General features: G+C 40.3%; 1 protein-coding gene across 31 annotated transcripts in view; it reads right to left on the reverse strand.

Annotated features, from left to right (window-relative positions):
* Osbpl9 (oxysterol binding protein-like 9) overlaps positions 1–13,926 on the reverse strand; it is a 142,762-nt gene that overhangs the window by 28,929 nt on the left and 99,907 nt on the right. For 18 of the 31 annotated variants that reach the window (XM_087548211.1, XM_087548203.1, XM_087548212.1 and 15 more), the window contains 4 exon segments: positions 10,520–10,615; positions 9,314–9,361; positions 8,129–8,158; positions 6,905–6,955 (listed from right to left, as the gene is read on the reverse strand). Coding sequence is in view for 17 of the 31 variants with exons in the window: in XM_087548189.1 (XP_087404315.1) it covers positions 6,905–6,955; positions 8,129–8,158; positions 9,314–9,361; positions 10,520–10,615 (225 nt within the window). In the remaining 14 variants the exon portion in view is untranslated. 31 annotated transcript variants of the gene reach the window in all.

The following is a 13,926-nucleotide window of genomic DNA, read 5'->3' on the forward strand; positions in this document are numbered from 1 at the left end:
CAAGTTGACACATGCAAAGTGATTCGTTCACAGAACCAGTACTTAGAACAATTTGAAGACTGCCATTCCAAATGATTGTTGAAAGATGGCCAACGATAGGAGCTCAAGAAAGATTGCGAGATAAAAACAAGCAGCAGTGAGGATGTGAAGAGAGGAGTTTGCATGGAGAAGTGAACAGACTCAGGCTGCTCCTGACAGGATGGTTATAAGGCTCTGCAGGAGTGAAGGAACAAAGACTGCGTTAGACTTACTAGAACTCCATCTGCGTGCTGCTCCGCATTACTCTGGTCCTTAAGGAAAAACGTTAAAGATATTAACTTCATTCTCACAGTTTAGTACTGTTGTGTGTACTTTTCCTAAAGAAAGCTTCTTTTAGTAGGTAAGTAATGAAGTGAGAACATGACTTCTTTGCTTCTGCTGAGACCTCCCTTTCGTGTGTACTCATTCTTAACCAGACACAATTCTGTCATGGCGACACAACCAACGGGATGAAGAGCAGCACTGTGATGACCCTCACAGAGGCCTTGATCACAGTACCGTGGCAGTCCCTACAGAGGCTCAGCGAGGTACCCTACTGCCTTGCAGATATGCTGATATAAGTAAGGATGGAGACCCTCACATTTTTTTTTTTCCGGAGCTGGGGACCGAACCCAGGGCCTTGCGCTTGCTAGGCAAGCGCTCTACCACTGAGCTAAATCCCCAACCCCCTCTGAAGACCCTCAAATTTTAAGTTTCAATTTTATAGTAAGTTATGCCGACTTTTCACAATTCCTAATTCTATTCTAGTTTACACGCATGACCATTATGTAAAATAGTATCATAAATCAAGGACAAGCAGGATTCACTTATCTGCTTTTCAGAATCGTACCAATATACATTCTAATTTGTTTCAATAACCTGAATAGCTGTGTGCATCGAATGATGATGTAACAGCTAAGACTACCTGGCAAGTATTTTATATATGCTAATTCGCTTATTCTATCAATAACTCTGTTACAGGGTTTTCTGGCCTGTTTGGATTTTGAAACAGGATCTCACATGTCCCAGGCTGGACTAAAACGATGACCCTGAATTTCTCATCTTCCTTCCTCCAATTACAGGTTTATACCCCCAACACCAGGTTTACAGGGAACTGAGAATAGTCCCCAGGACTCTGTGCATGCGAGGCAGACACTTTACTAAGTGAACTCTACTTCAGTGCCCACAGGAGGCATCACTGTCACTGCTGGACAGACACTGTACTAGAGCTGAGCTCCCACTCCATGATGCCCCACATAGTTCATTCACTCTCTTAGATAACAGCCCTGGACTCTCCTAGTCCATCCTTCTCTTCCCACTTGCCCTCTATCAGACTCTGCCCAACACATGTCAACAGTGCAGTAGTGTTCAGGATGGCCTCATCTGAGGAATGGGAAAGCATCACCTGGTTGAGTACCATCTAGGAAGCTATCAGAGATCTCTGGAAGAACAGATTGAGAGAAATTGAGGAAACAAAAAGCCTCTAAAAATGTTCAAAGTTAAGATTATATAATACCATTAATGAACTTTTAGAATACTTCGACCTCAGAAAACACTTTTCATGGGTTTCTTCATGTAAAATCCTATCTATTTCACAGGGATTTTGTTAAGATTTATTTATTATATATACAGCATTCTGCCTGCAGGCATGCATGCAGGCCAGACGAGGTCACTAGATCTCATTATACATGGTTGTGAGTCCCATGTGGTTGCTGGGAATTGAATCTGGGACCTCTAGAAGAGCAGCCAGTGCTTTTTTAACCACTGAGCCATTTCTCCAGCCCCCTATTTCAGTGTTTTTATGAAAATAAAATGAGAAAATACGTTTCTGTTTTGTTTTGAGACAGGGTTTCTCTAACAAGCCCTGGCTGTCCTTAAACTCAGAGGTCCTCCTGGCCTCTGCCTCCTAAGTGCTAGGATCAGAGCTGTGCACCACCACACTTGTCACTAAAACCAAGTTTTTAAAATAAAAGGCACTAATGTAATCCTTGCCACACTCAAGTACATAATATAAGTGCAGTGTCTGGAGGGCTCCTGTCAACTTGACACAAACCTAGATATACCTGGGAGAGAAGGCTCAACTGAGAAGCTGTCTATGTCAGAGTGCATGTGGGTCTGCAGAGCACATTCTTGGCTACTGACTGATGGGAGCAGCCCGCTGTGGGTGGGACCACCTGGGCAAGTGGTCCTGGGTGGTAATAAGAAAGGAGGCTGAACAAGCAATGGAGGAACAAACCCTTCTCTTCCCAAGATGCCTTTGGTCATGGTGTTTGTCACAGCAGTAGAAACTGTAACTAGGACATGCAGTACCAAAGGAAGACGTCAGAGAGACTTGGAACCGGATACAGTAACAGTTGTAGCCTTTACTTTTTCCACTAGATACCTGGGAGACATTCCAAAATGATGCAAAGAGAAACCAGGTACATAGCAGGTGACAGATACCATGAATAATTCCACAGCAGCAAGGATAGCAACAATCATCCCCTAGGATAACTACTAGTTTAGATTATGCAGATAACACATGTAAAGTTAACATTTTAAACTATCCTGCCTGGAAGGTTCAAAACTAAATAGAAGCCAATCTTTGGTCTTTGTTTTAAACATAAAACTTATATCCCAAATATTTACCTATTAATATGGCCTTTCAGAAATCTATACATCAAAGTGTCAATCAGGAAGAATGTGAATACCTGACATCATTTTCTTTAAGTGTATGTACTACAGCAGACCTGAGACAGCTCTTGGAAAAGCCACTACAAATAGCCCACTGTTATCTCAGAACTCAGGTCTCAAAGCATCAAACAGGAAAGAGAGGCTCACTAAGCTTCTTGTGTAAACAAATATGGTTTCACTTATGGTCTCGAATGGTAGACATAGCTACTGACAAGTCTCTAGTAGAAACCAGAGCACAGGGTCTCTAATGAGCTTCCCTGTAGACAGCATTTTTCATATTTGGTAATGATTTGCCCCTGGAGGATCTGAGCGCACCCTATAGGGCTTCACTGGAGAACTCTTGAAAATGTGTCTGGCTTCCTCCAAGCTGCTTCTGTACCTTTCCCTTTGCTGACTTTGCTGCTGTAACACATCAACCAAGTGCTGTGTTCTCTCTATCATAGCCAGCCAGCTGTGCTCTATGAACTCTTGGATATCTCCAAGAGTAATTGCATTTAATATCTACACAATTCAAACTGATATCTTCCCCTTTATGTAACTCACTCAAAAGTCTCAGTAATGCTAATACAGAAAAATAAAAATATAAGTCATTTAGAATTACAAAGAAAAATAAAGTTTCTTGCTCAGATTATAAACTTTTGGCATTTAGTTTTCCTCTTCTCATTTTTAAACATTAAAATGATTTCTCCCTAAGACTTTAAGAATATGAAATATAGAAGGCCAAATGTACCAAGAATGGGTCTGTTGTTAGGCAAATATACCCTCTCTACTGCTGAACTTACGTGGGCCTTTGTGACTATCCTTTCTAAATGCAAAAGTTATACGTGACTTCCAACACTGCAATTTGCCTGGCTTTCTTGAAGCCTATGGACTATCAAGAGTCCCAGGCAGTCACAAAGACAATACAGAAGGGAGCTGAACTCTACTCTCCAACAACCTCAGAGCTGTGTAAGTGAGCCATCTTCAAAGTGGGTATTCCAGGGCTGGAGAGATCGCTCAGCCTAAGAGCACTTGCTTCACTTGCAGAGGACCCAGGCCCAGTTCCAAGCACCCTCTAGAACTCCAGTCTCAGGGAAGCTGATGCTCTCTTCTGACCTGAGTGGGCCCTTGCATGCATAGGGATGGATGAATAAGGAACAAGCCATTAGCTAGTTTAAGACTGTTTTAAGATGCTTTGTTACAGATTACTGTTATCGCTGACACACTTTCATCTACAGAAACCAGAGGTTGGGGACATCTCTCAGCTTCACAAGAAACCTAGGTCTGGTCTCCAACACTGTACAAACTGTGTCTGCACACTCTTGTAGCCCTAACACTGGCAAAATAGAACACAGGCCACCAAATTCATCCTCATGGGATACATGTACTCCTACCTCAAAACAAATACAACATAACTCTACCATCTAGCATTTCTGGTTTTTTACGATTAAATAAACCCTAAACTAATATTTGACAATTTTCCCTCAAAATGTTTCTTTCATACGTGCTATCTTATGGGATATTCTAAACCAGAGCTCATTTGCCTCTTAAGGAATGTGAGACATACACAGGCACACAGCCTCCTAAATGCTTTACCATCCACAATAAGCTATTCACGGATGGTCTATTATCTTGGAGAGCTGATCAGGGTTTTCTAAAGCAAAATATCAAGGAATCCTGCACCAGAGACTACTGAATTCAACCACAGCATGTGTGCATATAGTCTAAGGCTGTAACAAGCTTAACTATACAAGACTGGTCAAGATCTGGAAATATGTCACTGAAAAAAGCATGAGCCTCCTGATCTGAGAGAACTTTTCACTAGAATTATAAACCAGTATTTTTAAAACATTCATACTTTTTAAAATGTTAAAGGTAATTCTGCTCTGATGAGGAAATGTCTTAATGATATACCTATGTAAATTCTAACATATAATCCAAGTTTCATGACATTCAGAAAATGGGGTTTTAGTGACAGAAAAAAAATCACATAAAAAATAACAGATTTGGATCCTTTACTCCTACTATAACAAAAATCAAAGTGTAACACTGACATAAATGTTAGAGACAAAAATAAACAACAACAAAAAAATCCAAAAAGCCCCAAAGCAAAATCTTTATGATTATGGACATAGGAGAATCTTTTCCTCTAAACATACAAGCACAGGAAGGCTACAAGAGGACAAAGGTAAAGCCAGAGGGTGAGGGCCTCCAGGCTGAGAAGGGATCCCTCCCCAGAAACTGAAAAGGAAGAGCCTCATTCTTGAATGCTGGAAGTAATCCAATTGCTATGATATCTGTTATGAAATGAGTGGATAACTGAGTCCTCGAAGAGACAAAAGGCTCACACAAGCACAGCAGGTGTGAGTAACCACAGCACATCATGTCTTGGCCAGTGATAGATACAAGGTTATGAAGAAAAAGAAGCTACTGTGATACAGAGCGTATTTAGATAGTCAAGACATTTTGTGTGGCAGAAATCTGAATGAAGTTGAAGTAGGAGAGGAGCCACCCAACGGAAGCAAAATTCCCTGAAACTGAGAGGAAAGCTGGCCTCCTCTAAGGAGAAAAACAAAGGTACACAGGCCACTGTTATGGAACAGGGTGATCAATCAGAGGTAGGAGACGAGACAGAGGGCTCAAGTGCCAAGTAGTCATCTCCACTTGCAGAAGGAAAGCCAGGGTGTGAGCGGGCAACTGGTAAGATTTACACTGAAATTAAGCTTAAACATGCAGAGTCATGTTTAAAAGGTTTGAAAGTTCTGCTTGTACAAAAACAAAAGTGTTAACAACATAAAACTTTCAACTGGAACTGATTAGGAGCCAAACTTCACGTGATTTCAGAAAGCACTACTCACTCTGAAATGCCCTGAGAAGTAGACCTGTCACCCTGGACTAAAATATTAAACTGTGGGTACTGTGGGAAAGAAACTGAGTGCAGTACAGCAGTACAGTTCAAAGACAGAGAACGCCAAAAATATTCTTGGTGAGGGTCAGCAAGATGGTTCAGCAGGTAAAGGTGCCAAGGCTGAAGACCAGAATGCCACATAGAAGACTGAATGGCAGAGAATCAATTCCCACAGGTTGGTCTCTGACTGCTACACACACAATAAAACAACTTCCTGTAATAATAAACTTAAAAGATGCTTCTTAATGAGTAGCTAAGGCATGACTGAACCAAGAGAAGGCTACACACAAAGTCTCAGCTATCTAAAGTTCTAAATGACTTTGAGACTACCTAAATTGACCCACAAATCTAAACGGTATTTCCTCCATTACCACACTAGATACGGTTTTTGATGAATGTGAAATTCCTCTCCCCCCATATCTACAGGTGCTCTCCAATGCAGTTATGTAAACTTAGATCAAAGAAAAACTAAACCAAAAACAGCCTGAATTTCATGCCTCCAACTGTGTCCTAGGCTGTGTCACTAGCAATGGGAGGTAAAAAAAGAGATTCTATAGCTGGGCAAACAAAACCCAGTTCTCTTTTGTTGTCAAAACAGACCATCAATTATTTTCAAGCCTGCCTACTGCAATGTCTACCTGGCTGTTTCCACACACTAGCTGAAACAGATGCACAGATATCAAATATAAAGTTGGGCAGAAGGTTTTTTACCAAGTAAAAACCTTCTCAAATGTAGTTCTCTTTCTGAAAATTCCAGGCCTATACTTTCAGTATATCAAAAAGCTTTCAAAAGAGCAATAATTCACTACCCATTTTGTCGTGGATAACAATAAACAACAATGCAGTTCAGTATCCTCTCTTCCTCAAAAACAAACAAAAAACCTGTGTCAAACACAAATTTCAAAAATATCTCTATTATACTCTTTACTATGCATAAGAAAAAAATGTGCTAAAGCTTAATTCCTGATTTCTAAAAAAACAAAAAACAAAAAACCAAAACAAAACCATATATAAAACATTCAGGCTGCAGTCATGGTGAAAGGAAAGGGTGAGTTCTGTAAACATGTACCCCTCCTTCCCAGCCACGACTAGGAATTATTACCAGAACAAAGTGTGTGTGTGTGTGTGTGTGTGTGTGTGTGTGTGTGTGTGTGTGTGTGTGTGTGAGAGAGAGAGAGAGAGAGAGAGAGAGATAACATCCTTATTGTTGAAAGGTAATGTTTTATAACTGTCTCAGAACTGAGTTTTGTGTTTACTAAAAAAAATTCCAATACAATTTTTAAAATCATAAACTTTGTAAGGTAACAAAAAGTAAAATTTACTTACTTTAGCAATCTGTAGCAACACAATGCAGTGTTTAATTGATTCTACCATGCTCTATAAAGACAAAACACTGATTTTAGAATCTTGCTGCAAATAAAATAGTTAAATAACATTAGAGCTTAAAATATTTTAAAAATCAGTTCAAATATATAAAGGAGTGAAGTCTACATATCAGATACTCTCTTCTGTGTGTTTGGTGAGTTCTAATTTGCTGACAAGAAGTTATTTATTAGCAATTCTACCATTTCTCAAGGGGCATCACATTGATTTATACCAAATGTTCTCTCAAAGGAGACAGACATGCTAGTCTGATTAGCCTTCAATTCTTTAGCTCAACAGCAGCAACCCCAACATTCATTCTGCAAGGCCAGGACAGAGAGTAAGGATCTGGTCCTAACATTCAGATCTAAAGTTCTGTTTTCCCTATTTTAAAATCCGATTAGTAGTGTACTGGACAACACTGAAGGGCAGTGAATGCAGGGAGCTTGAATCATCTTGTATTTTAAAGGGGAGAGTATGTACAGGTTGAATGTCTCTAATCCTCCAAGTCCTGTGTCCCAATTTCAGTCGCTGAGTCAAAATGCAGGTATCAACTGCATGGAAATGTAGTTAAGAAACATATATGAATTTTGTATTTAGAATGGAGTCCCTTTCCTCCATGTATCTCATATGATGGCTGTGCAAGTGATCCATTAGAGAGATGTCTAAGACCAGTATTTCAGATATGGGACTGTGAGCCTGTACCATTATTTTCTTTCCTTTTCCCTCACTTACTTACTTCCTTCCTTCCTTCCTTCCTTTCTTTATTTCTTTTTTTTTTTTTTTTTGTTATGTTGTTGTTGAAACAGGGTCTCAAAAATGTCTCAGCTTGAGACTGGCTGGCTTGAGACTCACTATGGCTGAAGCTGGCCTTTACCTCCTAATCCTTCTGCCTGCATCACCCACTGCTTTTCTTACAGATATATGTGCTACAATGCCTGCCACACCTTATACCAGAGGACACTTTTGTCTCAAGATACCACAGAAGTAAGACCAGAAACAAATAAGACGGTACATGGAGTTAACTTCAACAGGGATAATAAATCTGTGACACAGGTCTTAAATACCCTCATAAAAATCCATAACATTGAGACTTTGGTTGTTCTTAGTTAACAGCAATAGATTTAAAAGAAAGAGACATTTAAAAGCAGCTTCTAATTTGACATCAGAGTTTAATACATAACTTACATTTGTTGTGTCTTTGAGGGTTTCAACTTTCTGTGAAAAATAAGTTTTAAATAAAAATAATGAGAATCACAAAGTACTGTTATTTTTAACAATTAGGCATTTAAAAGATAGTTTTACTTAAACTAAGTCGGAATAGTCAAGTTAGGAAGATAATATGTTTTTGTTTTTAATCTAAATCCATTATTTAAATTTAAAATTCCAGATAGTTTATGGATAAACACTCATACAATTTATGCAATTCAAGACTTAAAATCACCTTCCCTAAAGTAAAACAACAATAAGAATAAAAAATTCTACACCAGGAAGTGGGCGAGAGAAGACATGGCGGCTGTAAGCACCGCAGACCCCAAGGGGACAGAACAGAAGCAGGAGGTAGAGTGAGCCCTGCGCTCGTGCCACCTCCCTCCTGCTCGCTGCCATCCTCTTCACACAAACTGTCACGTGGAAACTTAGCAGCTGTCTACCTGTTTTCTGTTTTTGGAGACAGGGTCTCTCTGTGTAGCTCTGAGTGGCCTAAAGCAAACACTGTAGACCAGGCAGGCCTGAAACTCAGAGGTCCTCCTGCCTCTGCCTCCTGAGTGCTGGGACTAAAGGTAGGAGCCTGGAAGTTTAATAACTTTCTACCTTCAATACACCATATATGGAGAAGAACTTACTCCCAGACATCTAATACTTGTAAAGACAGATTTATATTAAAATCTGCATATGATCCTTACATTTAATTATCACACTGTAAATGAGAATTTGTCAGGTAACACCACTCGAGAACACATTTCAGCAGTACATAGTAAGTAGATCAGTAATATTGGTTTTTGTTGTTTGGTAGGTTTGGCTTTTTCTTGTTTTGAGATGGGGTTCTCCCTATATAGTCCTCTGGGGTCTCAAACTCACAAAGCTTCATGTGCTGGATTAAAGACACGTGCCACCATGCCTCATCTACTTTGTTTCATCTTATATAGACTCTTGCTAGGTAGTACAAGCCGGCCATGAACTGCTGATCTTCCTGTCTCACCCTCCTGGGGCTGGGATTCAAAGCACACCTTAGGTCCCTGGCTTCAACAGTAATAAGATAATTAAGTAATAATAAGTAATAATAAGATACTGACCAATTTCCATTACCTTTTCAAAAAAAAAAGAACTTTTGAATTTTAAAAAATTAAGTAAAATTATGTTTGTAGAAGTTACCTTTCTCTGTTCATCATCCTTACAATTTTGAAGCTTGTCATCAAAAAGCTACAGGATATGAAAAAGACATTTTAGTACAAAGTATTTTATTACACTGTATACATTTACTAAACAGAAAAGTAAATCTCGGTTTTTTAACATTTCTGCTGTGGCTAACATGCATTTTTAACACATTTCTTTTTCAAGGCTCACATCACATTCTTCTGTGTGAATGAGTGTGATATGCTGCTAATGATAACGCTACTAAATGCTATGGTAAAATTGCAGCCCCCCCAAAAAGCAATGTTTGTCTATGTTTGCAATGTATGCACATGTGTGTGCACCTGTGGAGGCAGGAAGAGGAGACCTGTGTCTTCCTCTACCACCCTCCACTTCGCTCTGTGAAGCAGGAACTCTCACTGCCCAGCAAGCTCCCAGGATCTGCCTATCTCTATCCTGCAGTGGTGTGGTTACAGGCATGTATAGCAATGCTTGGTTTGTCACGCAGGTGCTAGGGATCTGAACCAGGGCCTCTGCTTTCTTACCCAGTGATTTTACTGACAGAACCATCTATCTTCAAAGCCGTGACTTTTTGAACTTTTTAAAAATGTATGTAGCATGTGTGTGTGCATGTGCGTAGGAGTGAGTGGGTATTAGGGAGGGGTTACAGACATGTAGTGCTGTGCCCAGTTTTGACACGAGTGCTGGGAAACCAACTCAGACCTTCATGTTTGCATATCAAGCTTTCTCCCCAGTGTCTCCAATAAGATTTTCTAATTTTGAAAACAGAGTCTGTAGCCTAGGCTGGCAGGAATTCTGTAGTGTACTACACAGTTAGCCTCAAATAGGTAATCCTCCAAGGACTGGGAATTAGACTAGCCACACAGTAGTGTCAGTAGCTTAAAGCATCTGTTTAAACTCAAGAGTTTTTTTCTGCTTTGTCTTCTAAGTTAATGAAGATTTCTTTTTCTTCCCATGACCTATCATTTTAATTAAAAGGGACAAAGAGTGAATCCAAGTCCTTACAATATCCTATTTAGCTTTTACCTCAAAAATCAAAAGTACAGAACATAAACTTTATCAATATAATTAGAGAAAAGGATTTTTTAAAGAATCAACCTCAAAAATTGCTGAAAGCCACGTAAGGATGTAAATTACCATCAAGTAACTTCTTCTAAGTCTGGCTTAGTAACATTTACTACTTTACATCGGAATATCGGGCCATACCTTCAATTGTTCTATCAAGATCTGCAGGTAAGCGTCAGCCTCAGTGAGCTTCTTATCAAAGTCTTGGACACTAGGAACGAATCCTGAATCCAAACCCTAGAGAAAAAGAAAGTGAACAATCTCTCAGTACACAAGCAATTCAGTATGACAGAAAACTCTTCATCCTTCATAAACAAGTACTCTCAACTTTCAAAGACAGACAGAATATTTATGTTAAGTACATTTGTGTAAGTTAACAAAACCTTCCAAAAAAAGTGCTGTGTCACCCTCTCTGTCAGCCACAAACTCTCTCACCAATTACACATGCTGCTGCTCAAAGGACAGGGTTCCCTGACCCTCATTTACCATAGACCCCACATAACTGGCTCCATTTTCCAGCAGAACCACAGTTACTTATCTAAAAAATATAAAAGTCCTAGACTATTCCCAACATTCCTCCAATCCTTCCTACCCCCGGAATCTTAACTTCATGGTTTTTTAATTACATTATTTATTGTGGGGGTGGAGGAGTTCAATTCCTGTGGTGGTCAGAGGACAGTTTGGGGTCAGTTGGCTCCTTCCACCAGGCCGGTCCCGGTGGCTGAACTCAGGCTTGGCAGAAGCTGCCTTAACCCAGTGAGCTAACTCGCTGGCCATTGGCCTTATATTCTTAACCCACCCCACCAGCTCACAAGTTTTCCACCCTCTTTTGTCCTTATTAAAACAAACAAACAACAAAACAAACTTTAGGAGAGCTGAGTACATGGCACACATCAACAATCCTAGCACCAGGCAGGCTACAACCAGAGGAGGACTATGAACTCACAACTAAACATCCTCGCAGCTCTTTCTAATGCAACCTCAAGTTCCTTCTCACTCATCAAGTTTCCTATTCACTGTCATCCCTGGCATGAACACTACACTCTGGACAGGGTGTAAATGTTGATTTATTTAGAGGCCCCATTTCTTTCTCAGTTTAAAAGTTCAGCAATGACATATCCTGCTTTCATGTGTCTGCGACGAGTTCCCAAAAGACCATAGGCCTCCTGTTTTGACTTCCTTCAAGGAAATTTTGAGTTTTTAATCATCTCTGAGCAAACAACGAAGCACAGTTGTAAAAGATCAAGCACTCGGAGAAAGCCTCACTCCCAGCCTGTGCTGTGGAGTCTGCCTGCACACGCAGCTGTCCTACCAGCATCAGACATCTCTTGCCCAACTACCAAACTGTACTTAAGGAGTGATGAGGGTATATCTCAAAGCCAGCTGTGGCCTGCTTCTCCCACCTTTGGCCAATACACACTGCTTACTTTTATATTCACCATCGTCACCATCTAGTGAGCTGACACGGAAGCGTCTTTGGTATGCTAGCAACCTGATCCCATCTGGGCACACACAACACTTCATTACTGTAAAGCATGACACAACCCAACGAATCACGGCAAGTGAGGCCGGCAAGCCTGGTTCCTAGTTCTGACTCAGCTCAGACGGTCTCCCTACCCCCCTCCTGTTACTAAGGCAGCAGCAGCTGCTCCATCTACTATGACACTAGTACACTAGTGCTACTTACCTCTGTTCTCCTCAAACTAAAATGGAAATTCTGACACAAATTACCGTCTGTTATGAGAAATGCCAATTTATCTTGTAATTATTTTCTTTTTCAAATTTAAAGCTGATAAATCTTGCCTTACTTGGTTTTTTTTACATGCACATAAACTGCCTGAAGAAAAATCCCTTCCTAGTAAGTAATTTATATGTCTCTATCTCTATCTATCTTTCTATCTATAATTTGAGAAAAATTATAACCAATGAATTCACAATCCAGATAATAATAAAATTATGATTAAACACATTCTTTGGGTTTTGTTTGTTTGAAGCCAAGGTCTCACTATGCAACCCTGACTGGCCTGGAACTATCTATGTAGACCAGGCTGGCTTTGAACTCACAGGACACTTGCCTGCACCTGCCTCCCAAATGCTGGGATTAAACATGTTGGAACCACCTTCGCCCCACTAAACATTTCTGTTTTTAAAGATATTCAGAGAACTAAAAATGTTTAATGAAAACATTTAATGAAAAGCTCCTGCTGATGTTATACCCCAGAGGAGAATGAGGAGGAGGCTTAGCTGGGTTTTTGTTTTGTTTCATTTCAAGAGGATGGCATAATTAGTAATAATGTAACCCAGTTAAATACCCGGTTGTTACTCAACAGTTTAAAAGGTCGATGACACAATGGAGAGTAAATAGGAGAATCATGCACAAGAGGAGGAAAAGTGATCTTTAAAAAAAAGTCCTCTTCTAAGTTCATTCAGAGTTCTAAGTCAGAGTCAACACTAATTACCAGAACCTTTTAAACAAATTAATAAAGCTCTGCTACAGAAGAGAAACACATTGTTTAAACTTCAGGTCTGAGCCCTACCTCAGTTCTTCAGAAATAACCCTTAGTTGTTTCTCAGATCTGAGTCACACTGCACTGTCCTCCCAGTCTCCCTGGATACCCTCCCATGACTTCCCTTCACTAGCACAACAAACCCAGCTCCACAACCTCATGGCAAAGATCTCACTGATGCAGTTTTCTTTATGGAATGCTTATGGGAGGTTTGTAATGGAATTCATCAGTTTAAAATCGCAGAACTGGTCTGACCTCCCCTGCGTATCAATCCAAGTTTATAGGTGTGCTTTAAAAGGACCTCTACAGTCAACTCATCTACAACCAATGAAATAATGTTTACAGATTCATCAATAGTATGGATGAGCAGGTGACAGTAATCACACTGTTCTTAAACTGACTAAGAATGCACTAAAATTACCACCAGTTTCACTATCAGTCACTGACTAGCTTCCCGGTCTGAGTCATCTTGTCTCTCATAACTCAAGCATGAATGACAAGAGATAAAACCTGTAGAATTTTTACTTTAAAAAAAGTCGAAGAGATGGCTGAATGGCTCAGCGTGCCAGATGCTTTTTTTGAGGGAGGCTGGAGCTTGGCTCCCAGTGCCCACACAGTCGAACTTCATGTAACTCCAGTTCCTGGTGATCCAGTGCCCTTTTCTAGCCTGCTTGGGCATTATATGCATACAAATGTGCAAGTTCATGTACACAGGCGTGTGCACACAGAGACAGGCAGGCAGGCAGGCGCGCGCGCGCGCGCACACACACACACACACACACACACACACACACACACACACACAGCACTACGCATGTGTGAAGGTCAGAAAGCAGCCTCCAGTAGTCAGTTCTGTTTTCCTTCATGTGGATTCTGGGAACTTAAAATCAGATCATCAAGTTTTGCATCAGGGGCCTTTACCCAGTGAGCCATTCTGCTGGCCCTAGAGACTTCTTTTTAAACAAGACTAACAATATAAACTTTTCCCATGCAGAGGGTGGTCTATTTTCCTTTGGAAAAAACTGCAAACAGGGCAGACCC

The sequence above is a fragment of the Rattus norvegicus genome, chromosome 5 (genome assembly GCF_021556685.1).
Source record: "Rattus norvegicus strain SHRSP/BbbUtx chromosome 5, alternate assembly SHRSP_T2T, whole genome shotgun sequence".
Taxonomy (NCBI): domain Eukaryota; kingdom Metazoa; phylum Chordata; class Mammalia; order Rodentia; family Muridae; genus Rattus; species Rattus norvegicus.